Here is a 27,297-nt window from a genome sequence, read left to right on the forward strand (position 1 = left end):
TACTAGAAAGAGGGTCCTTGCCTTAAAAGTTTACAATCTGGAAGACGCTAGTAAGGGTGAAAGAAAAGCATAAAACATATCAGCAAGTGGTCAGGATGACAGGCAGACTTCTGTGGGACTTTTGCTTAAAAATGGATGGGACGATATGGTATTTGCATTTCACCACTAATCAAAGGCTATCAAAACACTTTTGGGGATTATTTTATTCTCTCCATACAAAACAACTGACTTCTGGCAAAAAAATAAAAATAAATAAAGGATATATAAAAGTAGTTGTCATTGCTCTTATAATCTACGAAAGTCATACAAAATTTTTGAATAATCTATGAAAGTCATACAAAAGTTTCAGAATCAGAAAGGAAGAAATAGTATCTATAAAATAGTTAACCCATGATATAAAAGATCCATGTTACACATTCACATCTGGTGAAAGAAAGATTTTACACCTCGTTTATAGTAGTTACAGAGAACTGTTCTCACTTTGGGGCTATTTTTTACATTCTTTACCTCACATATATAGTTGCATGCTTTATAGTCCTGTTTCTGTGGAATGAACATTTGATCCAGTTTAGTCCTTACCATTGATACTCTGAAAAAGTGAAGTGTCTTACATAAACTTTGTTGCTTTACCCTTATAAATAGTGGGGCAGACTCTCAGCTGGTGTAAATTGTCATATCTGAATTGAAGTCAGTAATTGAAGTAATTAAACAAAGACTGTGAATGGCTAGCCAACTACAAAAGCAGTTTCTCCTCCCTTGGTGTTCACACCTCAACTGCTAGAAGAGGGCCTCATCCTCCCTGATTGAACGAACCTCGTTATCTCTAGCCTGACTCACTCTTGCTTGCATATTTATACCTGCCTCTGGAAATTTCCACTACATGCATCTGACAAAGTGGCTATTCACCCACGAAAGCTCATGCTCCAATACATCTGTTAGTCTATAAGGTACCACAGGACTCTTTGCTGCATTTCTTATGCAGAGCTACATAAATGTTATTTTGAAGTTTTAGAAACAAAGCTGTTTTTGAGTTATCCAAACACAAGTGACTGAAAAATTATTTAAGTGAAAAATTCTTTTTAGAAGTTCCCTTGGTACCTCACAATCAGTTGAAGAAAGAAACAAAGTTGAATAATATGAAAAATATATTTCCCTTTTAACAGAGGAGTGTGGGCCCATACCTAACGTGTGAGAGGTTCTTCCTCTCCCAAACAAATAACTCCTGTGTCTGTATCCTCCAAACTCTAGCAGCAGTGAGTCCATACCCTTCAATATTGTTTATTTGTACTACTGGACCAGGACCCCATTGTGCTAGGCACTGTAGAAACAGAACAAAATGATAGTGCCTGTTCCAAAGAGCTTTCAATCTAAGTATAAAAGAAGGGACAACAGCTGGATAGAGACAGACTGATAAGGGAGTAGCTCAAGTTTAAGCACCTCATCACTTGGGGAAGTGGGGTACTCTGGTGTTAGATGCCCATTATAATATCTGTGTCAGCACAAACTATTATAAGCGGGGCCATTTCAGGTGACAAATAGGTACCTTGACTCCAGTGAGATAAACTAGATGAGTGGAAATCTGGTAACTATTCCCCTTCAGAAACAGGTCTGGCCCACCCAAAGAGGTTGAGTTAGCCTATATGAAATTGTAAGAGGTAAGGGAGGGTCTGGAAAAGAGTCCCGGGCACTGGCCATCGGGGATAGTGAGTGGTGTGGCAGGCGGGCAGGCCCCTACCAGAACTGACTCCTGGCCAGGGCAGTAGCAGAGCAGGTGCGTGGGGAAGGTGCTGCAGGTTTGTTGGATGAGGGTTTTTTTGTGTGTGGGGAGCGTTGCCGATTCCCTAGGGAGGCTGTCCCCCTCCCGCGTGGGGGCTGCTTTCGGGTGCCGGCCCGGCGGGGCCCTGCAGGGGGCCGCGTGCCCTGCAGGGGGAGCGAGGCGGGGGAGCGTGAGGGCGGCGGCTCCTAGCCTCGAGGCCTTCGATGGAGCCGGCGGGCAGCGAGGGCGTCCCGGGCTCCTCTGCAGGTGGGTGTCGAGGGGGGAGCTGGCTGGCCCCGATGCGGGCGCGGTGCCCCCGATGCGGGGTGGCCTGGCCCCGAGGACGCGGAGGGGCCGGCGGGCTGCACCCGATTGCCGCCCTCAGGGGCGGGGCCGGGGCTGATGTCGGGCGGGCCGCGGGCGACGTGCAGGCCTTGCACACCAGGCGCAGGGCCCGTGCGCTCCCTCCTGCTAGCCCGGCTGCCTGGCCCCGGGCGTGGCTGAGCGCTGCCCAGTGCGGGCTCCCGCCTGCTGTCAGCCGGCGCGGCTCTGTCAGGGTTGGCGAGCTGCGCGCATGGCCGGGGTGGGTCTGCCCCTTTGGTGCTGGCAGTGCTGGGCTCATGGAGGCCGCCCCTCTTGCAGAGGGGATACAACAGAGGTCCCAGCTATGGTCAGTATCAGTAAAGAACCCGTGACATATTTTCATAAGTTTAGGGCCGGTATCCTGTCTGCAGATGGGCCTTCTGCTTGTAGAAATTCTCCTTGCCGTTGCAATTGATAGCTGCAGAGTTGCAGGGCTCTATCTGCTTTTTGGGGGGGGACCTTTTTTGCTGAGCGGGTGTAGATACAAATTTTGTATCCACGCAGGGCTCCATCAATTGGGTACAGCATTCATCGCCATGTGTACTGACCTCTTGCTATGGGCTGTTCTTAAATGCCTCCTTTGATCCCCGTAATTGCTCTATTTAGGGTCTAGGCGAATACATTCCTTAAATACCACACAAGGATGTTTAGAGGCCTAATTAATCTCTGTAAATGAAATTCGTGAATGAAAGGTCTTATGGCAGTGCAAAGCATTATAGATCATAGACATTCAGACATTTTTAGTTCTGGTTTCTAAAAAAAGTTGTGTATTCTTGGCCTGTTTGCATGCTATAGGTAAATCTGCAGCCCAGGCCTCATTCTCCATCCCCTTGCACCAGAGTTAAACCTGAGCAATTTGCATCTGATCTCAAGACATCACTATTCCATCTGTCACAACATACATATTTCCAAGAATATCTCCAGCACACCTTCGGGTTATGCATAGTTTGCCGTTGCCATTTTCTGGACTGATTCTAGGCACTGTACAGATTCCCAGCAACCTTTTTCTCTCTCTTCCGACCTCTTCTACAGATACTCCCTCATCTCCAAGCAGTCCCGTTTTACATTTCGTCGAGTTACTGATATATATAAAATGGGTGTAACAGAGTAGAGAATTATGGCCTTAAATTCCGACAAACTGCTTCTAATTGAAAACTCATTAACAGGCATTAATCTGATAGACTTGTAATTACTGCGACATCTCATAAGATTCTTGTTAAAATTTAAACTTTTATAAGCTTGTCGGTGTTCACTTGCATAATTATCTCTACAGCTGCTAATATAATAATGCATAAATAATGGTAGTGTCCACCAGCTTATTTAAAGTTTAAAATGAGAATGCAACAAAGTTCTGTTCCTTGTAACTTCATTAAAACAAAGTTTCTGAACTGAAAATTGGCATGTGTGTTCTATACATAGGAGATAATATCTTCCTGTTCTTGTGTAAAAATGTAAGCCAAGACGTTTGTTATAAATTAGATAAGTACAAAACAATTGGGTTGGAATTTTTATTTACATTTTTTGGTCTTAAACTGCAGCAGTTTTTCTAGAAATGAGACAGTCTTTGATAGTAAAAGGAGTAACAGAGACTAAATGCACTAAATAATTCTATTTTAATATAGTCAAACAATCTGTGTTACATCACAAGTCCGATTAACATTTATGTTAAAGATAAATCAGTATATTGACACTGGGTGGGTTTGACTCTCACTATTTATTATAGGCAGGTCTGGCAAGGGGAAGAACACTAATTGTTTCTTAAGATTAAGGTGAAGATCAAGGCACATGGAAAATTATCTCATGGGAGTGAGAATGGAAAGTGAAGAGACACTTTTTAAAATATTCAAACAGGCATTGCTTGTATTTCAGGAAATAAATCTGGGCAACAGTTTGACACATTTGCTGTTAAGACAGAAAGACAAACTAATATTTGGCATATTTACTGTTTTATTTATTTCTATTACTGTTGTGTCCACAACATGCTAGGCACTCTCCAGACGTATAGTGAGGCACGTCACTCCCCCAAAGAGCTCACAACTGAAGAAAACAAGTGAAGGGGTGGATGGGGAAGATCAGAGACAACATACTATCAATGTTTTTATTATTAAAAAGGAAGAGACAGTTATCCCCAATTGCAGCTCCAGCTGATTTCTTGTAGGTGTTATGGTGGAAGTGATCATAGTAGGGAGGGGTTGAAGGAGAAGAGGTTAAGGGCCTGCCTTGCAGACCAGTTCAGGGAGGGCATTCAGTGTGGAACTGTCTCTTCGAAACAGAGGTCGAAGGGCCAAAGGCTGGCATAATTGATGGGGCAGAAGGGTGGGGACAATCAGAAAAGACACAAAATCAGGTAAGAAAGGAAGCAGACTGTCAAAGGTTTGAAGGTGAAGATGAGAAACTTGAACATGATTTGCTGGAAGATGGGGAATCAATGGAGGGATTCAAATAGGGAGGTGACATAGTGAGCATGATAGGTAAGGAAGAGGTTAATGGGGTTTTGGTCAGTGTATTGATTTGATATTGGAGAAGGAGAAATGCACAGTGATTATCAGTTGCAGGAGTGTATCCTTTACTTATGTGAATAATCCTGACGGCTGATCAAAGCAAAGAAAGAGTTTAAGGAGGAATCATAAAGATCTGCTGTAAGTGGAGTATTTTCTTAAGCATGTGGAGCTTGGTATGTACCACCACATTCTCCTTCTAATATGGCACTGTTCAAACAGAAAGGAGGATATACCGGTAATTTCCCACAGTCCCAAATGGCCTTTATAAACGTAGTCTTTCTTTTTTCATCATTTAAATTCCATAGTGGCACTTTCTGTTTGTATTTTATTCTCTTCTGTTTTACCTTTTCCAGTACTGACTTTCTCCATGTTTATGTGTTCTCCCCCTTTCCTTAGATCTTGACTTCTGCTCACTTCTTCTTTATCTATCAACAGAAACCTTTCACTCTTAATTTTTGTCAGTCCAGATACATTTGCAAAGTTAATTGTAAAATGAACTAAAAAATCATGTTTGAAGTTAATCCTAGAATCAGTAATGTCTGTTACAGTCTTATATTTTATTACGGTGGAGTTATAGTTTATCCAAAGGAAGATTAGCAGCAAGCATGAAACTAGGCACATGATATAGGGCCTGTGTTATATGAACTGTCTTACAAAGCTATGATAAGAAATGTAATTTCACGTCTCCAAACAGAAGGGGTTTTAGGCCATTTCAGGTTTAAAAAAAACTAAAATAAAATTGCTGTTATGCGTTTAGAGAGAGAAATTCTAGAGGGATGTAGACAGGATAGATTAGAAACCTGCACCACTAAGTCATTCTTTAGTTTCTGAAGAGTGAACTTTATGGGACAACGTCCCTGTGTAACTCTGTGTGTGTGGGTTGGTCTACACTGGAGGGGGGGGGGGGAAATCGATCCAAGATATGCAACTTCAGCTACGCGAATAGCGTAGCTGAAGTCGAAGTATCTTGGATTGAATTACCTGGGGTCCAGATGGCGCGGGATCGACGGCCGCGGCTCCCCCGTTGACTGCGCTACCGCCGCTTGCTCTGGTGGAGTTCCGGAGTCGATGGTGAGCGCGGTCGGGGATTGATATAACGTCTTAACGAGATGCGATATATTGATCCCGAATAAATCGATTGCTACCTGCCGATATGCCGGGTAGTGAAGACGTACCCTGTGTGTGTATGTACAGGTGGGGCAGGGGAAATCTGTGGTAATAGTGCATGCCAGATTCAGTAGATATCATTCTAAATGACACAGCAAAGAGCTTGTCATGGGAGATAAAAGGATCACAAAAGGAAGAACAGCTTGTAGGGAGAATATATACATAATTTAAAATTGATCAGAAATCTCAAGCTTACACTAGGATTTTGATATTTGGCCTATTCTAATGGGAATAAAACTGAAAAAAAGAATCCTTTTATCTCTGTAAGGCTCCAGTAGTGCACACAGTCTCCCTTGCCTCAACACATTTAAAGTCTTTTCAGTTATTGAGGGACTTGAAGTCTTGAGTGACTACATATCCTTATATGTAAAATTTGTATGATGTTTCTCTAGTGGGCATGTCACTAAACACAATACGCCAGAGATATGATAGCTAAGAAACCTGTCAGCTAAATCTGATCAAAAAGCGCTAAGCCAAACCTGTCCAAACTGGAGTTAATTCAAGATGTATCATAGAGTTGTAGTAGCAACATTAGTTTTATGGATGAGAAAACATCTTAAAATAGGGGTTTATAAACTTTCTGATGGGAAAAATATCACCTTGAACTAAAATTTTCTCATATAACCTTTCAGTCCAAATGCATGCCCTTTGTGTAAGCGGGGCAAACTAAGGTGGCCCATGCATCTTTAATTCTGTTTCTTTGGTAACTTCTAAATGCTTGATTTTGTAACCTTGACTTTCTTTTTAACAGAGGGGTTCTTTAAAAAAAAAAAGTGTGTGTATATAATATTAATTTATGGATTTGTTTTTTTAGTTATTCAAGGTGTAGGTTAAAATGGTCAAAAGAGTGTTATTTTGAAGCCCAAGTCTCATTTTCTATAGGAGTTGCCATGTTGCCACCTAAGTCTTATTGAAAGTCAGTGGCCTTCCTCTCTTTTGAATGTAGAATTTGGGTTCTTATGTCACTTAAGGTATGTCTACACAGCAAGAAAAACCCCATGGCAGTGAATCTCAGAGCCCAGGTCAACTGAGGGCTTGTCTACACTTAAAACACTGCAGCAGCGAAGCTGCAGCGCTTCAGTGTAAACTCTACCTATACCAACCGGAGGGCTTCTCCCCTGAGCCTGAGCAATCAATCTCCATTAGAGGTGGTAGCTAAATTGATGGAAGAATTCTTCCATTGACCTAGTGCTGGCTTTTACCAGGGATTAGGTTGGTATAGCTGTGTCTCTTGGGTGTCGATTTTTCACACCCCTGAAAGACGTAGCTATATCAAAGTAAAGTTCTAGTGTAGACCAGGCCTGAGTTGCACTCATGCTATGGGGCTAAAAATAGCTGTGTAGAGGTTTTGGTTCAGGATGGAGCCTGGGCTCTGAGATCTGGTGAGGAGCCAGGGTCTCAGGCACTTTTGAAAATTGTAGCTGGTGAAAGTAGAAAAACATGGGTAACTTAAATGGCTTATTTTTAAAACCTGAAATAACTTTCGAGTTGAAGTGTTTGAAGATATCAATCCAACTCACCTTTTGATCAAGATCTGACCTAATATTTTAATTTTTATAGTTTGCAAAATAACTGAACATGCTCACCATAGAAAAAGATGAGTATGTTGGAGTTTTCATTTTGGGCTCAAGTTAGTAAAACTGATTTAGTTTCTCTTACAGATATACATTGTGGATATATTTGCTAAGTGTTATTGAAAAAGGGCATAGTCAAGTATAAATTCACTTTTATACTCTAGAAGCTGCTTAATTGGAACATAAGGTGGATTTGAGTCCATCCTGATTATGCAGCTGTCCCATTATTATTATTTATTTTTTACATAAATAAAACACTAGCATCATGCTGGGTGCACCAATTAAACCAAGTTTATTTAAATGTTACTTAGTGTCATAAAACAGACAGCCACAAAAACAGAAAACCCAATATTAATGGGGGATTTCAGCTATCCCCATATTGACTGAATACATGTCACCTCAGGACTGGATGCAGAGATAAAATTTGTAGATACTATCAGTGACTGCTTGGAGCAGCTAGTCTTTGAACCCATACATTAAATTAAATTAATGGAGATATCCTATCTCCTAGAACTGGAAGGGACCTTGAAAGGTCATCGAGTCCAGCCCCCTGCCTTCACTAGCAGGACCAAGTACTGATTTTGCCCCAGATCCCTAGGTTTGAACTCACAACCCTGGGTTTAGCAGGCCAATGCTCAAACCACTGAGCTATCCCGGAGAGGCAATTCTACAAACTGTGGTATGTAACCTATCACTTAAATCAGCCTCTGTAACATATGACTTGGAGGGTAGCTAACGTAACACCAATTTTTTTAAAAAGGCTATAGAGACGACTCTGGCAGTTACAGGATGGTAAGCCTAACTTCAATACCAGGCAAATTGATTGAAACTGTACTAAATAACAGTCAAACACATAGATGAACATGATATGTTGGGGTAGAGTCAGCATAGCTTTTGTAAAGGGAAATCATGCTTCATCAATTTATTAGCATTTTTTGAGGGTGTTGTCAAGTGTGTAGGCAAGGGTAATTCAGTGGATATAATGTACTTGACCTCTCAGAAAGCCTTTGACAAAGTTCTTTACTAATGGCTCTTAAGCAAAACTCTTAAACGGTCGTGGTATAAGAGGAAAGATGCTCTTATGGAGCAGTAAATGGTTAAAAGATAGGAAACAAAGAGTAGGAATAAATGGTTAGGATCTGTACTGGGACCAGTACTGTTCAACATATTCATAAATTTTCTGGAAAAGGTGGTAAACAGTAGGGTGGCAAAGTTTGCAGATGATACAAAATTACTCAAGATAGTTAAGTGCAAAGCTGACTGCCAAGTGTTACAAAGGGATCTCACTAAACTGGGTGATTGGGTAACAAAATGGCAGATGAAATTTGACAAATGTGAAGTAGTGCACATTGGAAAAATAATCCCAACTGTACATACAAAATGATGGGGTCTAACTTATCTGCAAACTCCAAGATCTTTTTTAAATGGGATCCTGGATAATTCTTTGAAAACATCTGCTCAATGTGCAGTGGCAGCCAAAAAAAAAAAGCTGACAATCTTAGGAACCATTAGGAAAAGGATAGATAATAAGTCAGAAAATTTCATAATGCCACTATTGAAATCTCTGGTACACCCACACGTTGAATACTGTTAGCAAGGTCCAGGGACAGCCCTTTTTTTGCATTATTCCAGCTCCTGTCTACTGAGCCCCTGGATAATAGGGGTAGGGACACTGGACTCTGTCAGGGAACCTGGAGGTATTTCCCCAAATTCCCATGCTTACCAAAAATTTCCCAACCTTACCAAAGCATGCATTTTATATTAAGGTATATTTTGCCAAGTTTGGTGATTTTAAAATGAAACTGCTTTAAACTATTCAAGTATACTTTGGTGATGTTTAGACGTGGATATGATAAAAAGAAAATGTGAACATCTTTGTACATGATCTCATCTTTATTGTTTTTGTAAAATGCATGAATGTTAAACTGAGGAGACCAGTTTAGGAAATTAGAGGGTTTTGTACCTTGTTGATGGATTTTGCTTTAGCCTTAGATGCCAGCAATTACAACCACACTGAGTGGATTAGGGGCCTTGTTTCTCCACAACTCTACAACCAGCTCCAGTGGCACCATTGCTGTAAAGAGGCCAGTAGCACATGTCCCCAGTGACCTCAAGCCATCTCAAGAACCTACCTTCTCTGGGCCTTTGGCACCCTCATAAGCAATATACCCACCAGGATCATCACTGGGAATAGAGGGAACACATGCTGAAGGAAAGGCAGAAGGACCAAGGTGTGTATCAGGAAATGCAGAAAGACATCATCCTCAGACAGCAAACTCAGATGCTCCAAAGTATTATTGAGAAAAGCCTCTGAAGGCCTACACCACAGCAGCCATTACACTGCCTAGACAATATCCTCTTCATGAGGCCTAAGCCATCCATCCCTCCACTCAAGGCACGAGCATTCCCTGCAACAGTATCTCCTCCACTCAACCCCAGTAGGGGGAAAAAAGGAGAATTGCTACGACTTGCACCTACACTGACCTGAGATGCATCTCAAAGCAAAATGCACGTTGCATTTTGTTTTTTAATCTTTAATAGTCTGCTTACTACTTTTCAATAATTCTGTGAAAACCAGGATTTATTTTGTCTTTAGAATAGGGTGGCCTGGCACTTCAAGAGCCAGGAGGCCCGGGGCTAGTCAGCCCTGTTCAATAAGCCCATATGTGCCATAATTTGCTGCCTCCAAGGCTAAGCAGAGGAGGACTAACTGGGGTCAGATAATAGCCTGATAAACACCTGGGCCTCATAAAATGCCAGAGAACTCAGTTTGGTAGAGGAACCACAGCCAGTAAGTTGAGTTACTATGAACAGGCCCTAAAGCAGAGTCAAGAAGAATCAGTGGAGTCAGAGCTCTCTCCCAGAGCAGGAAAGACAGAAAGGTAACCCAGAAGGAGCTGAGAACTGAGCGCAGAGGGCAAGCTGAAGAGAAGCACAAGTGAGGAGGAGAACTTTTGATAGTTTGGACTTCTGTTACCCTGGAAGGGGACTGAACTGTGAGTGGGATCCAGCCAGAGGGCTGAGCCATATGAATCCCTGAGACTGAAAAGCCCATTGAAGGAAAATTGAGGTGGGGAGCACCTCCAAAACCACACTCTGCTAAGATGGAGTGCTATAGGGCAGCTACACCTCTAACAATAGAGATGTAACCCTCCAAATCAATAGTCCCTCATCAGATTCATAAACGTTTATAATCATTCATAATCTGGACATGTCTGTTTATTCTCAAAGTAATACAAAACACAAAAAACCACATGGTCTAGGTGAGCTTGTAATACCTCCCTCAGCTGTAATGTGCTTCAACAGGCTTTGATAACTGCCCTTGTGCCAGACTTCTCAAAATTATCAGTCTTTCCAATTCCTCCCTCTACCCTTCTGTAACACTTCCCACTTGGCCTCGCAAATATTATATAAAATATAACATGCAGCAATAACAACGGGAACATTTGGCTCATGGAGATCCAGCCTAGTGCTAAACCATCTCCAGTGGCCCTTTAATCTGCTAAACATATACTCCATGGTCATACTGCACCGCTCAGGTTAAATCTTTCCTTGCTCCTGTCCCCGTGTATGGCTTTATGATGCAAAGAAAAGGGAAGGCTGGGTCCCCACATTGGAGGGGTTGCAGTGCCAATGTCCCTGCTAGTAGCTTTTTGAAAAGTCCTGTACTCCAAAAGATGCACATTTCATACATCTTCCCTGGCTACCCAATGTTAATGTTAGTGAGATATCCTCAGTGATGCACCAAAGCTTGCACAACTGTGGAAAAGTCCCCCTTTTCTCTTTATGTTCTCAGAAGCAATGCCGCCACCAACACAGTTAGAGAAGCCCATTGCATCATACCCATCTCCTATTACCTGCACATTGCCCAAAGTCATAACCCAGTGCAGCACGACAGTTTTAATGGGCTTGCATATCTAGACGTCTGCTCTGAGGTTGTAGGCAATCCTCTGCTCCAACATGGAATGGATTGCCTACAACCAATAGTAGTGGTGTTGTAATCTTCCACAGCACAGTCGCCACCCACTTCTCCACTGTCAAAGTAGTTCTCGTTTTGGTATCCCTGTACCGGTGGCCTGAGGCAAACTCAGCACACAACTCCAAGATTGTGGCCTTCTGCATCCAAAAGTTCTGTAGCCACTGCTGGTCCTCACAGATTTGCATTGTGATCTGATCTCACCACTTGAAACTTGTTTCCCAGGACCAGAAGCACTGCTCCACTGTGTACAGCTGCACTTAGTCACTTTCACTTACTGTCTTCATCATCCATTCTTCCTCGGTTTTCTCCTATCCATTGCTGCATGACTAGCTGCTGTGCTGGTAGCTCGACTTCCACAAAGAAGATGACAACTCAGGCACCGTGTCTCTAAAATGGACAGAACTCCACTCACCAGTTCATCATCCATGCTTTTGACAGTGAGATGGCAGCCAGATTGCGGAAGATCATATTATGGGATGTAACAAAGAATGTGGGAATTTTCTTTTTAAGCATGAGAAAAAGACTGAGAGATGGGACAAAGGGAAATGCAGGAACTTGTCCCCAAATTTGCATGATTCCCTGAGAGAACTGATACACTGCAAAAATTTCCCTGAAATTAGCAAACCAGACGGTGGTGCAGTGTACTTGGATGCTTACCCACAGTGCCACCCATCTTTTGCTGATACAACCTGTCACTCAGAGAGTGCAATGCACCAGTAAAGTTGAAATGAACTCTAGCAAAATAGCTATGTCAACCACAGTTTGCAAGCACAAGTGCTACAGGTACAACTTTCTAGTATAGAAGTGGCCCCAGTCATTAGGAGAAACAAAAATTTAGGGCAGATCAGGGACCTTTCCGCCCCAGTCTGAAATGCAGCAGCAGAGGGTAGGATGGGGAACCATCAAGCCTCCACAGGTTAACAAGGCCAGATGGTACATGAACAGCGAGGATCGGTAATTACACAACAAAAATATATTTGATACCTGTGTTATTCAGGAAATATGGGTTCACCTTACCAACCGAGGAGTGGATATATTTTTGTTAACTATCTGGGAATTCCTCTGCGGAAGGAGGCAGCCCAGCTACTCTGATGGATGGCATCTCTAGCACAGGTATTCATTCTACAGAGGGTCCAATTCCCTGATAAACTGGAATTGGAATGGGACTTAGGGGAAGGCATCTCCTAAAGAAGCCAGGGAATGGAAGTGGAGCTACAGCAAGGAGACAACCCCCTTTTTCCAGCCCCTTAACCCTCATTCAGAGCATGGGCAGAGGACTCACAGCAGCAGGCTATGAACCAGCTGCAGAGAAGTAGGAGATTAATGGCAGCCTTCCACCTGGTGGAAACTGTTAAGGAAGGAATCATGACCTGCACTGTGTGAGTTACTGTAGGATAGTTCCCAGATGAGTTCAGTTAATGAAGTTGCGGCCCAATTAAACCACTTTCCTTGTTTTTCTTCCCACATGTCAAGGGCAATAAGGGTGGCATGCTTAACGTTTTCTGAATCGCTGAACCATAAATATTGCTAAATTATTGCTAAATTAAGTCCACTAAATTAGGGATAGTCACAAGTCACCGAGGCTGAGACAGTAAGCTCACATCCGTGTCAGGCTCAAGGAAGTGTAAGTTTTCCAATAATTAGCTCTAGAGAACATCAGCCTCTTTATGCAGTATAGCATAAAGAAAAAATTGCTCAGACTCTCTCTGCACATGAATAGTTTAAAGCAGTCACCCTAGTAATAAAGATCCTTGCCCTGCAAGGTGCTCTGCACAGACAGATCACTATGTTGGTCCCCATTGACTTCTAGAGTCCTATGGAGATCCATGCAGAGCAGTTTTCAGGATCACAGTAGAAGATTTTGCAATTGTAATTGTTGCCATCTGTTATACCTGTGCAGCTCTATTGTTTCAGTGGGGTTACACAGGTGTAATTTAGGTCATAATTTTGAAAGCAGTGGAGTTGCACACATGGCCCTGTAATTGGAACAAGAAAACTTCTGTTGATGTATGAATCAGGAAAGAATCCAGTTTGCTATCCCAGAACTGTGTTTAATTTTGTAGAACTGACAGTAGTAAAACTTATTAAACTTTATTTTTGCCACTGACATTGTCAGATATATCTGAAAACTTGCAGGAAGCAGACTGGTAAATAAGTTATGCAAAAATTACATCTCAAATTGGAACCATGTTTTAGGAGAATAATTCTAAGTATACCATGCATTTTCCATTGAACTATTCAACTCCTAAAGACCAGTTTCTTACTAGTCTCTTTAGCCATGGAAGAGAGGTTTCACGGTACATAACAGTTAAACTCCAGTACAAAAACAAAAGAAAGTACACCTCTACCCCAATATAACGCTGTCCTTGGGAGCCAAAAAATCTTACTGCATTATAGGTGAAACCGCGTTATATCGAACTTGCTTTGATCTGCTGGAGTGCGCAGCTCCGCCCTCCTGGAGCACTGCTTTACCGCGTTATATCCGAATTCGTGTTCTATCGGGTCGTGTTATATCGGGGTAGAGGTGTATTAGAACAAAACGAAAAAAACAAGTTTTACAGACTTATTCTCAAACATACTGTAGTCTCTTCCCTGTTTTTAACCGTTTGGAGTTAAAAGAAGCAAATTCATTATATTGTTCTGAAAATATAATTCCAGCATATAATGGTTGTACAAAGTTGGTTTTCATTTGGCAGACCTGTCAAGTCTTCCAGAAATGATTGATAAGCATATTTATTTGAATCCTTAATGTGCAGTAAAATTGCCCTAAACAAGTAGATGATAAATTGGATAACATACCTTCTCATATAACATCATCCATTTTTCACAATGATTAAATTAACTCATTTAAATGAATTCAGTGTGCATTTGTTTGTGTTTCTACATTGTTAAATTACAATGTTGTCATCTAAAATGTATGGTAAAATTAAGGCTCTTCAATGCAACTTACAAAATATATAAACTTTTTGGGGACCTGTACATGATCTTGGCTTTGAATTTATCCCAATCGAGTAAAGGACTTTAAGACTATGCATAAATTGCACCAACTTCAGCGAGACTACTAAGGTGTTTAAAGTTAAGCATATGCTCAAGTTCCTTTGCTATATGGAGGCCTGAGTACTCGATACCTCTCAGGATCAAGCTCTTTTATATCCTTGCTTGGTGTTAAAACTGACTGGAATATCTGAACTGAGGTTGAAAATGAAGGAATTGCCTGTCTAATCCCTTGCTTTGTCTGAATTCCTTTTCAGGACCCGCACTTGGTGAAGTATGTATTGTTACCCAAAGTACATTATGGGTGCTATTGCCATTTGGTAGCACTTAATTATTTAAGTCATAGATTTAAATCAGCAAGCAAGAAACCTTGATTTAAATAATCAAAATTAATCATGTTTTGTATTTGTACATTTTAGTTACTTTCCTAAAGAGTGGTTGCTTCTCAATGGTTGGTAACCATTAAAATTTGTTGATTTGCAACTAAATATAGTCTCTATACTAAATTTGAATCTTCTTTTGCTAACCAGGGTGATACATTATTTATTTAAATAAATATATAGCTTAACTTACATTAACTCTCTTGATTTTTACATTTTGTGTTATGTTAGAAATGGTGAATTATGAATTTCTCATTTTACAGGATGATGATTAATTTTTTACTTGTGTTTTGTGTCATTTCATTTGGATGAAAATTCAATTAAAATGTACAAAACCAACATTTTAAAAAAATTAAATAAAACTATGTTAAATATGCTGGATTTATAAAAATGTTTATCAAAACATTTTTTGCATTTGAAACTAACTGTTATTAAACATAGGAAGTTTGTTTAATAAAGGATTGGGCCGAAAGAAATCTGATGAGGTTCAACAAGGACAAATTCAGAGTCCTGCAATTAGGATGGAAGAATCCCATGCACTGTTACAGACTAGGGACTGAGTGCCTAGGCAGAAGTTCTGCAGAAAAAGGACCTGGGGATTACAGTGGATGAGAAACTGGATATGAGACAACAGTGTGCCCTTGTTGCCAAGAAGGCTAACGGCATTTTGGGCTGTATAAGTAGGAGCATTGCCAGCAGATCAAGGGACGTGATCATTCCCTTCTATTAGGCAATGGTGAGGCCTCATCTGGAGTACTGTGTCCAGTTTTGGGTCCCACACTACAAGAAGGATATGGAAAAATTGGAAAGAGTCCAGTGGAGGGCAACAAAAATGATTAGGGGGCTGGAGCACATGATTTATGAGGAGAGGCTGAGGGAACTGGGATTATTTAGTCTGCAGAAGAGAAGAGAAGAATGAGGGGGGATTTGATAGCTGCTTTCAACTACCTGAAAGGGGGTTCCAAAGAGGATGGATCTAGACTGTTCTCAGTGGTAGCAGATGACAGAACAAGGAGTAATGGTCTCAAGTTGCAGTGGGGAGGTTTAGGTTGGATATTAGGAAAAACTTTTTCACTAGGAGGATGATGAAGTACTGGAATGGGTTACCTAGGGAGGTGGTGGAATCTCCTTCCTAAGAAGTTTTAAGGCCCGGCTGGACAAAGCCCTGGCTGAAATGATTTAGTTGGGGTCCTGCTTTGAGCATGGGGTTGGACTAGATTACCTCCTGAGGTTCCTTCCAACCCTGATATTTTTTGAAGTGTCTGTAGTTAGTGAATTGAACTGATGATTTCTGGTCACTGTCTTTCAAAATTTTAGAACTAGCAGATCTCATCCCCTCACCCCTAGTTTTTAATCATAGATTAGAAGAGGAAACAAGCTGCTCTACTTTTTCTACTTCCAAATGATTTCTTAACTTTGAATGAACTAGTCACGGAATCAAACTGAAATGAAGAAACTCCTCTGCCCCTGCAGAAGAGGCTGCTGCTGTCAAAAGCTGGTTTAGCACTTCAACAAACTCTGGTTCCAAGTGTTTTGCCAGTGACTTCCACTAATTGAGGGGTTTGACTTTTAAACTTGGTAGCACACGTGTACTGCTTAATATTATTTTTTGTATTTAATTTAAATGATTTTAACAGACTATAATAAGTTTAGACCGTAACATAGATTACCTATTTAAAATTCAATTTTAAGTTGACATATTTAAAAAAATAAACTTGTATTTTAATTTAAATTTTAAAAAAGTAAAAAAAAAAATTAAAAAAAAAGAGAAAAATCTATTTTTATTCACTGCAAAGTTTAGATTTGGTTGCCCTTGGAGAGGTCATGTTTATTTCTATAAAAAAAAAAATGAAAATCTTGCCATGATCCAATGCAGAAGTTCCCTGAAAAAAAAATCCAGTTGATGTGGTGAGGTCTTGCTAATGGTATTCCATTCAAACCATTGTTATGAAGAGATTAAAGACAGCTTCCCTAACACCTCGCCTCAAACTTATCTCTGGCAGCTGATTCATCCAGAACAGTTGAGGACACTCATTTAGGCACCTGTAGCTGCAAAGGCTGTTGGGTTCCCAGTTATATCTGTGTAGAACAAAGGTCCCCAATGTGCACCCCTCTTGGGGGGTGTGGAGGAACATCTGGGGGGGCACGGAGGGGCATTGGTCATCCCTGACCTGAGTGGGGGGAGAGCACCTCCCAGTCCCTCTGTGCCTCCCACCCGCAGCTGTGTCCCCAGCTCCTGGCCCTCCACCTGGCCCCGTCCCCAGCCTTGGCGTGGCTCCGCTCCTGGCTAGGGGCAAGACTGGGAGCGAAGCTGCACCTGGCCACAGGCCTGGCTGGTGGCCCCCGCCGCAGGCCTGGCTGCAGCTCTGCTCCTGCCCCAGTCTCGGCCCTGGCTGCAGCCCCGTTCCCGGCCCCAGACCTACCTCCAGCTGTGGCCCCAGCCTCTGCCCCCTTACCTCTGTCCATGCCCCTTCCCCCCCCCGCGTCCCCAGAGCCACGTCCTGGATCTGGGGAAAGGGAGGGGAAGGGGATGGGGGAGTGTGGACACGGGTAAGGGGGGGCATAACCCTCAAAAATTTGGGGACGGCTGGTGTAGAAGCTTCATTATTGAGCAGAACACATCATCAGCATGGAAGCACGTCCTCTGGAATGGTGGCTGAAGCATGTAAATACCTTTGCAATGCCAGCTACAAAAGTGCCATGTGAATGACTGTTCTCACTTTCAGGTGACACTGTAAATGAGAAGCGGGCAGTATTATCTCCCATAAATGTAAACAGACTTGTTTGTTTTAGCAATTGGCTGAACAAGAAATAGGACTGAGTGGACTTGTAGGCTGTAAAGTTTTACATTGTTTTATTTTTGACTGCAGTTATGTAAAAAATAATAATTCTACATTTGTAAGTGCATTCTCACAATAGAGATTGCACTACAGTACTTGTATGAGGTGAACTGAAAAATACTATTTCTTTTGTTTCTCTTTTTCATAGTGAAAATATTTGTAATAAACAACGAGATAAAGTGAGCACTGTACACTTTGTATTCTGTGTTGTAATTGAAATCAATATATTTGAAAATGTAGAAAACTATTTAAATAAATTATATAACAGTGCAATTCAAACTGCAATTAATCACATTTTTAATCCTTTGATAGCCCTAATTTAGAATGCCCTAAAAATAAGAAAATTTGAGCTAGTATGACTTGTGTTGTGTGTGGGAGGTTAGTGCAACTCAAAATTGTCTGCATGGAAGGCTGCAATATTACCATCTAGGTCAAGTGTTTGAGTCTTCTGAAGCAATGTTATTGTTCAGAAAGGAAACAGGAAGTAAATTAGTAATTTTTTTTTATTTTCAGAGAATTTTAATAATAATTGTGACAATACCCCCGATTTGCAAAAAGGGGAGGGGGAGAAATTAATTACCTGCATTGCTGTTTTTGGAATCAATTTTGTGGAGACTAGTGTCAAATGTTAGAGAGCACTTGTTCAATATTCTGGCAGTAATAAATAAAATAAAAGCTACAGTGAAGTACAGAATGAAAAGAGATTTTTAAGAATTTCTAATTTAACTTATTGGCACACATCTGCTTGTCCTTTCTGTTAATTTTTTCCCAACCTTCTTCCTTAACTCTGCTCACACCACCAAAAACGTTGTCCGTGTCTTAGTCATTTTGGCTCCTCACTAGAGCAACCTTCTTTTCTCTGACCCTCTGCCTCCCTCCTGCCTACTGAAAGTACTGCTGCCAAAATCGCTTTCCACAAAGACCAGATTCCTCACCTTGAAATTCTTCATTGGCTCTTTCCTCCTCTTGTATCGCATCACTATTCTTTGTCATTACCTTGAAGACCCAGTTTGTCTTCGATAGTATCTCTGTTCTCATAGTTTGCCAAGGGAGAAAAGCTTTTGGAGAAAGCTTTTTCACCTGTTGGCATCATTACTGTAAGCCCCTTAGTAGTAGGGGCTTATTTGATGTTCATAAAGAGCAATATGCACCTATGGGGCTGTATAAGTAATTAGAACAACTCAAAACATGTCAGATTCAAAGGATGTGTTTTGAGGATGTTGAGGGCAGGAATGTAAAAATTAGGCTGTAACTAACTTTTTGGGTTCAATTTAAAACAGATCCTGCAAGAGGTCCTTTGTGCATGGCTCCTCTTGCAGTATCTGGGCCTAAATTATGGAGTCACTGTCATTGGATCCAAACATATCAAGTGTACAAAAAGACAAGCTGGGGTATTTTATAAAGATCTGTTTATAATATTCCTTTATTTTTAACACATTACAAAATTATGTACAGTATAAAGTATGTATGATCCTGTACACATTCTGCAACCATGAGGTTAGAACTTAGTGTTGGGATAAAATGTGCATTAAAATATTCATTTTTCCTCCTAAGGTAAGCCTGTTTGAGATATATACTATTCACACTATTACTTTCAAACTACCAAATTGACATTGCCTGCGTGCTACTTTTGCATGTTTCATGTTCATACTATATGTGATTGTTTAGATTTGTGTTTCTGTTGATTGATCTAAGGCCACACGAGAAAAAGATAATTAGCCTCACTGTGGAATATAGCCATCAGTAAATGAGATACATAACATACTCACTAAACAAAAAAACTTACTGTGACTTTTTCATTATATGATAGGAATAAAAGACAGAAAAGAACATCAAGCATGGTACTTGAAAATATCAAAGCTGGCACTGGCATTGGCAATTATCCATTCAAAGCCTCCAGAAAAAAGCAGCAAAGAATACACAGAGCATCTTGCTAAAATTATTTCTGGACAGGATTTTAAATGGAGATCAAAAGTTGAAGCATTAGAAGCTGAAGTCCTTAGATTACGTCAGGAGCTTCTTTTGAACAAGATCTGTCCAAGATTCTGCTTGGAAAATAGTAAGTCTCTGAAGTTGTTTTTGAATAACATCTAACACTGCACTAACATTTGAAAGACAAAATATCAGAATGTTTTTGCTTAGCAATAGTATTTTTTTATGCATAGGTAAGACATATCCTGTCTTAAATGCAGGAATCTTTATTGTTTTTTTCCAAAAAGTGTACAGTGGCGAGACACTAGTTTCAGTTATAACAGGAATGAATGTAAACATTTTGAGATTTACTCAGAGTTAATAAAAAAACAACAACTTTATTCACAGTAGAAAATAAAATACCATAGGATTTGGCTGTCAATCTTCAGTCTGTTGTTGCTGCATATTGGATAATTTCAGAAGATACCATGACAAGACTTTTTAAATTTTCACAGCATAGCCTACTAGTTTTAATTGAATGGGAACATTAAATGTACTATATTTAAATTTGGAGCTCTATCTTATGAACTTAGTTTTCTATCTCTAACCACATTAAACAGAGCATTTGGGCCTAATATGTAATATATTGATTTATGTGAAAAAAATGACGGAGGATAATATCTTAATCATTTTCTAATTTGTATCTTAAGTCTAATAAGTTCTGAGACCAGAAGTTGTGACTGGTTAGTGGGGAGGAAGACTGAGTTGCAAGATGCTGCAGGCTTTAGTGCAATATGCTGGTAGATCTCTGTGCACCTGTCTGTGATTTGGCTCACAGGACAGTCTGTTTTAAAAACAAAATGTGGTCAAGTTTTATGTAGTGGCATGCTTTTTTTCACACCAGTGTTTTAGTTTAACTTTTGTCTCTGGGAAGAGTTTCTTTCCTCTAATTTTGAAATGGGGAGGAGGCGAGGAGGCAATTTTATACTGTTCATCTCTCTTCCGCATTCAGTGTTATTTTGGGGTCTCCACTCTGGCAGTTTCTGGGCTTTGTCCCCTTTTTTGCATATCTCTGCTTCCCTTCTTGGTATATTCCCAGCCTCCTTTCTCCATACCCCCATCCCATACACACTACCATACTTTAAGCAGTATTTCAAGAAGAGGAACTCTCAAACTCTTCTTGTCACAGATGGCCAGCGATTGATTTAGTATTCTGAAGAGCTGAAAGATATGAATGTGGGAGGCTCATTATCAGGATAGACTGCTTCTCTGTATTGGCTACCAAGGATATTGTAGTTGGGGATGTGTGGTCTGCAGAACATGTCAACTGACTGGAAATGAAATCAGTTCACCTGCAACTTCTGCATTTCAAGCTTTGTATTTTACAATCTTGTCCGCGGAGGCGTCTTACCTCCTCAATCAACCAGTGGCTAGGAGTGAAGCTCTGCTTTGAGAGGCACTATTAATCCTGAGGCAGAGAAGAGCAGATATGTTCTGGGAAATGGAGTCTCTATCAAGAGATATTGAGTCTCTCAGCCCTAGTTTAGTCATAGTGAAGGTGGTTCACATACCTCACCCTGATGACTGTAGCCAAGTTAGCCTTTGTTTCGTCCTTACATGGACTTGTGTCTGTTGTAGAAGAGTAGTCCTTTAATCTCTGCAGATCAGGCATCCAACTCCAGACGTCCAACTCGGACATCAATACACTTTATCAAATCTCACTGACTAGTACAGAAGCGTCTGGAGTTTCCCTACATTGTTCTGTGCAAATAGGGGGCATTTCCCCTTTTCATATGCTACCTATGAATTTTCTAATTTTCTCCAGTTCAGCCAGAAAAGAATAATTGTGTCACAGTACCTAAAGCAGGGGTGGGCAAACTTTTTGGCCCAAGGGCCACATCTTGGTGGGAAAATTGTATGTAGGGCCATGAATGTAGGGCTGCGGTGCGGGAGGGAGTGCAGGGTGCGGGAAGGGGTGTGGTATGCAGGAAGGGGCTCAGGGAAAGGGGTTGGGGTGCAGGAGGGCGCTCAGGGCAGGGACTTGGGGTGCAGGAGGGGTGCGGGTGTGGCTGGGGGCTCAGGGCAGGGGGTTGGGGTGCAGGAGGGGTACAGGGTGTGGCATGGAGCTTGGCAGGGGGTTGGGAGTTCAGAGCGTGGGTTGGGGTGCAGAGTGCGGAAGGGTGCTCAGGGCGGGGGTTTGGGGTGTGGGATGCAGGAGAGGTGTGGTAGGGGGCTCAAGGCAGGGGTTCGGGGTGTGGGGTGCAGGAGGGGTTTGGAGTGTGGGCTCTCTGCCTGCCCTGGTCCCGCGCCACTCCCAGAAGTGCTCAGCATGTCCAGCAGGGATTCCTGGGGGTCGCGTGGGGCAGGCAGCTCCGCCGCATGCTGCCCTCGCCTTCGGGTACCACCCCTCCGCTCCCCGAATCTCCCATTGGCTGCGGTTCCCCGTTCCTGGTCAATGGGAGCTGCGGGGCGTGGTGCCTGCAGGTCAGGGCAGTGCATGAGCCCTCTGTCCCCCCTCCTCCTCTGGGCTCTAGGGACATGGTGCTGGCCACTTCTGGGAGTCATGCAGGGCCAGGGCAGGCAGGGAGCCTGCTTTAGCCCGGCTGTGCCACGGGGCTGGGAATCCTGCCCTCCCCTGACCAAAAGAGTTTGCCCTCCCCTGACCTGAAGAGTCAAATTCCATCACTTATTACCACCAGAGTATCTATGGATGGCTTCTTTGGGGGGTTTCATGCCTTGTTAAAGTGTTTCTAAAAGCCATCAAGCCCTGCATACAGTACATGAAATTGTTTCACCTTGGAAATTCAGTCTAATATTCAAAACACTGTACCACTGTTCAATGGCCACTCTTTCTTTAGAATTGCTTTAATTCAAAGTGGCACTCCTAGTTGTGATTACCTGAGCCAGGCAAGAAATGAGCTAGCTGCCTCTTGTAATTTTCCATTTGTTACCTTTTATCCTAACCGTTTTGAGAACTGTGCCAAGCTTCATTTCATGGAAGAATTCAGGTTTCATATTAATCAAGAGATTTTTTTCCCCTTTCTTCTGCTCAAACCTGAAATATGACAAAGACGGGATTCTGGCAGTTTTCCAGGGAAAAGGACACAAAACATTCAGGTCAGCTGACTGTCTCTCTTTGGTTTGGAGAAGCACAAAAGACAAAGTGGATACAGTTAGCTATCCTCTGAGGCAGGTTTCCTTACCCATCATTAATAAGAGCTCATCAAATCAAGGATCATGTTGCTTCTTGGCAAAAAAGTGAGTCAGTCTCTGTAGCAGAGATTTGAAAAGCTCGCACCTGGTATTCCAGCTCAAAAGGCAGTGCTAATCTTAAAATGGACAGAAAATTGCAGATTGGCTCCAATCGTTCTAGCATACATCTTGTGAATGGAGTATTAGAGGGTAGAGGATGTTGCCTTGGCTGATACAGCTTTAGATTAATGCATTTGAAGGGCTGTAATTCAGTTAGCCAACATGTATCTTAGCAAAAGTTATCAAGGGGTATATTCCCCCCACCCGCATCTTCTAATTTGGCTCATTTTACTAATCAGAGTCAATTGATATGAATTACTGGAGATACCATCCCTGATAGACATTTATCTAACCTACTCTTAAATATCTCCAGAGATGGAGATTCCACAACCTCCCTAGGCAGTTTATTCCGGTGTTTAACCACCCTGACAGTTAGGAACTTTTTCCTAATGTCCAACCTAAACCTCCCTTGCTGCAGTTTAAGCCCATTGCTTCTTGTTCTATCCTTAGAGGCTAAGGTGAACAAGTTTTCTCCCTCCTCCTTATGACACCCTTTTAGATACCTGAAAACTGCTATCATGTCCCCTCTCAGTCTTCTCTTTTCCAAACTAAACAAACCCAATTCTTTCAGCCTTCCTTCATAGGTCATGTTCTCAAGACCTTTAATCATTCTTGTTGCTCTTCTCTGGACCCTCTCCAATTTCTCCACATCTTTCTTGAAATGTGGTGCCCAGAACTGGACACAATACTCCAGTTGAGGCCTAACCAGCACAGAGTAGAGCGGAAGAATGACTTCTTGTGTCTTGCTCACAACACACCTGTTAATGCATCCCAAAATCCTGTTTGCTTTTTTTTGCAACAGCATCACACTGTTGACTCATATTTAGCTTGTGGTCAACTATAACCCCTAGATCCCTTTCTGCCGTACTCCTTCCTAGACAGTCTCTTCCCATTCTGTATGTGTGAAACCGATTGTTCCTTCCTAAGTGGAGCACTTTGCATTTGTCTTTGTTAAACTTCATCCTGTTTAACTCAGACCATTTCTCCAATTTGTCCAGATCATTTTGAATTATGACCCTGTCCTCCAAAGCAGTTGCAATCCCTCCCAGTTTGGTACTCCTTGAGTATTCTAGGATGCATTTCATCAGGCCCTGGTGACTTGCAGGCATCTAACTTTTCTAAGTGATTTTTAACTTGTTTTTTTTTATTTTATCTGCTAAACCTACCCCCTTCCAATTAGCATTCACTAGGTTAGGCATTCCTTCAGACTTCTCGGTGAAGACCGAAGCAAAGAAGTCATTAAGCATCTCTGCCATTTCCAAGTTTCCTGTTACTGTTTCTCCCTCTTCACTGAGCAGTGGGCCTACCCTGTCTTTTGGTCTTCCTCTTGCTTCTAATGTATGGATAAAGTCTTCTTGTTTCCCTTTATTCCCATAGCTAGTTTGAGCTCATTTTGTGCCTTTGCCTTTCTAATCTTGCCCCTGCATTCCTGTGTTGTTTGCCTATATTCATTCTTTGTAATCTGTCCTAGTTTCCATTTTTTATGAGACTCCTTTTTATTTTTTAGATCATGCAAGATCTCATGGTTAAGCCAAGGTGGTCTTTTGCCACATTTTCTATCTTTCCTAACCAGCAGAATAGCTTGCTTTTGGGCCCTTAATAGTGTCCCTTTGAAAAACTGCCAACTCTCCTCAGTCGTTTTTCCCCTCAGTCTTGATTCCCATGGGACCTTACCTATCAGCTCTCTGAGCTTACCAAAATCCACCTTCCTGAAGTCCATTGTCTCTATTTTGCTGTTCTCCCTTCTACCCTTCCTTAGAATTTCAAACTCTGATTTCATGATCACTTTCACCTAAGCTGCCTTCTACTTTCAAATTCTCAATGAGTTCCTCCCTATTTGTTAAAATCAAGTCTAGAACAGCTTCCCCCAGTAGCTTTTTCAACCTTCTGAAATAAAAAGTTGTCTGCAATGCAGTCCAAGAATTTGTTGGATAGTCTGTGCCCCGCTGTGTTATTTTCCCAACCTATATTTGGATGGTTGAAGTCCCCCATCACCACCAAATCTTGGGCTTTGGATGATTTTGTTATTTGTTTAAAAAAAGCCTCATCCACCTCTTCCACCTGGTTAGGTGGCCTGTAGTAGACTCCTAGCATGACATCACCCTTGTTTTTTACCCCTTTTAGCCTAATCCAGAGACTCTCAACACTTCCGTCTCCTATGTCCATCTCCACCTCAGTCCAAGTGTGTACATTTTTAATATATAAGGCAACAGCTCCTCCCTTTTTCCCCTGTCTATCCTTCCTGAGCAAGCTGGGCCCATCCACACCAACATTCCAATCATGTGTATTATCCCACCAAGTTTCAATGATGCCAACAATGTCATAGTTGTATTTATTTATTAGCACTTCCAGTTCTTCCTGCTTATTACCCATACTTCTCGCATTTGTATATAGGCATCTAAGATACTGGTTCGATCTTGGCTCCCAGTTTTGCCCTGACCCTCCTTTCTCTCTGCCATTATAGCCCACACTCCCTCTTGTTTCCGACCCGTCTCCATGTTCCCCACTTACCTGTGGGCTTTGCTCACCTGTCCCCGTCGAACCTAGTTTAAAGCCCTCCTCGCTAGGTTAGCCAGTCTGTGTCCAAATAGGGTCTTTCCCCTCCTCGAAAGGTGAACGCCATCTTTGCCTAGCAGTCCTTCCTCGAATAGCATCCCGTGGTCAAGGAAGCCAAAGCTCTCCTGGCGACACCATCTTCGCAGCCAGGCATTCACCTCCATGATACATCTGTTTCTGCCCAGGCCCCTACCTTTGACAGGAAGAATCGAAGAGAATACCACCTGCGCTCCAAACTCCTTCACCCGTACTCCCAGAGCCCTGTAGTCACTCTTGATCCGCTCAGTGTCACACCTCGCAATATCATTTGTGCCCACATGGATGAGTAGCATGGGGTAGTAGTCAGAGGGCTGGATAATCCTCGACAATGCCTCCATAACATTTTGGATACGAGCCCCCGGCAGGCAGCATGCCTCCCGAGATGAAATGTCAGAGCGACAGATGGGCGCCTCTGTCCTCCTCAGCAGAGAGTCTCTGACCACCACTACCCTACGTTTCCTATTTGCAGTGGTGACAGCAGACCTCCCAGCCTTAGGGGTACGAGGCTTCTCCTCCTTTACTGTAGGGGGTGATTCCTTCTCTCCTGTATCAAGAAGAGCATAATGGTTACCTATTACCACGGCGGGAGGGTTCGGAGCAGGGGTGGAGCACTGCCTGCCGCCAGAAGTAACCAGCTGCCAGTGTCCACCCTGATCCATCTCCTCCTCCATCAGTGGTGTATCAGCAGTCCTGTGTACTGGGACAACTACCTCAGCTGTCTCCACATGGACACTGTCCAGGAATTGCTCGTGGATTCAGCTGCTCCTCAACCTAGCCACCTCCTCCTGTAGCTCTCCCACCTGCTGCCTGAGAGATTCCACCAGCAGGCACCTTTCACATTGGATGGTCCCCCCAGCCTGGATATCAGTAAGTGGAAATTGCAAGTTACAGTCTCTGCAAAACCACACCAGGATCTGGATAGAAGCATCCATGCTCAGGCGCTCTGTCTGGCTACAGGCGCAGGTGGAGGAGACAGAAGCCGTGCTGGCACAGGTGTTACAGGTCTTCCTAACCATCGTAGCCTCCCTCTCAAACTCCCCTGTCTGCAGCCCCGTCCGCTGAAAGGGTTATTTAAGCAAGAAGTTTTGAATGTAGTTGGTTTATAGGTATTAAGGGGAATAAAGAGAAAACAGATAGAACCGGCAAGGGACCCTCGCCCCCTTCCTGCTCCCTTTCCCAACTCCCTTGCGAAACTCCCTGTTAGCCACCCCTGTTCGCAAAAGTGATACATTACTCCAGTCTGCTTACAGCTTAGGGGCAGAACAAGAAAGAAACCAGGTAGGATTAGGGAAAAACTGACTTCAGGGCAAGCAGCCCCTGCTTTCCCACTTCCAGTAGGGGAGTGAAGCCAGATGGACAGTGCATCAGATGGAGATCTTTTTGCTTTTAAGCTTTACCATACCATTTTAGATGTGTGCTCTCCCCTGCCCCCTGGTCTCTCTCCAGAATCATGGTAGCAATAGTACTGTCTTTAGGGAAGAAGGAAATTCACTTATCTCTTCCTGGACAAACTCTTTGATTTGGGCTCTGATTAGTGAGAGCGAAAGCAAGCACACGGAGTGGGATGGTTCCTGGAATATCTTGGATTTAGGACAGACCCAGACACGTGATGCCAGGGAAGCCAATCACAGGCTTGGGCTGAGGATGAACACACTATTGCTGATTTTCCTGTTTTTGTTTTGTTTTTGTGAGAGATGGGATTTAAGAGGGATCAGGCACTCTTCTTGTGATGATGCGAGAAGCTTCAGCTCCCTCTTGAAGTTCATCCCTGCAGGAAGTGTCTGTCCCTTCACTTGCAGCACTCGCAGGAGGTGAGAGGGGGAGGAGGGAGCAGAGAGCTCAGCAGCACAACACAGTGCTGCTCCCCCATGCCTCTCTTCTTCACCTCCTCTCCTCTCACTGCAACACCCACCTTGGGAAGGAGG

General features: G+C 42.6%; 1 protein-coding gene across 2 annotated transcripts in view; it reads left to right on the forward strand.

The window, feature by feature from the left end:
- The first annotated feature begins 1,831 nt into the window (after positions 1-1,831).
- Positions 1,832-27,297, forward strand: part of MEI4 (meiotic double-stranded break formation protein 4) — a 141,863-nt gene continuing 116,397 nt past the window's right edge. Inside the window, exons 1-2 of one of the 2 annotated variants that reach the window (XM_008178124.3) lie at positions 1,832-2,023; positions 19,365-19,613. In XM_008178124.3, the coding sequence (XP_008176346.1) occupies positions 1,981-2,023; positions 19,365-19,613 (292 nt within the window). In that variant the 5' untranslated portion in view covers positions 1,832-1,980. The remainder of the gene's footprint in view (positions 2,024-19,364; positions 19,614-27,297) is intronic. The other variant, XM_065588075.1, reaches the window with a different exon arrangement.

The sequence above is a fragment of the Chrysemys picta genome, chromosome 3, assembly GCF_011386835.1.
Source record: "Chrysemys picta bellii isolate R12L10 chromosome 3, ASM1138683v2, whole genome shotgun sequence".
NCBI lineage: Eukaryota > Metazoa > Chordata > Testudines > Emydidae > Chrysemys > Chrysemys picta.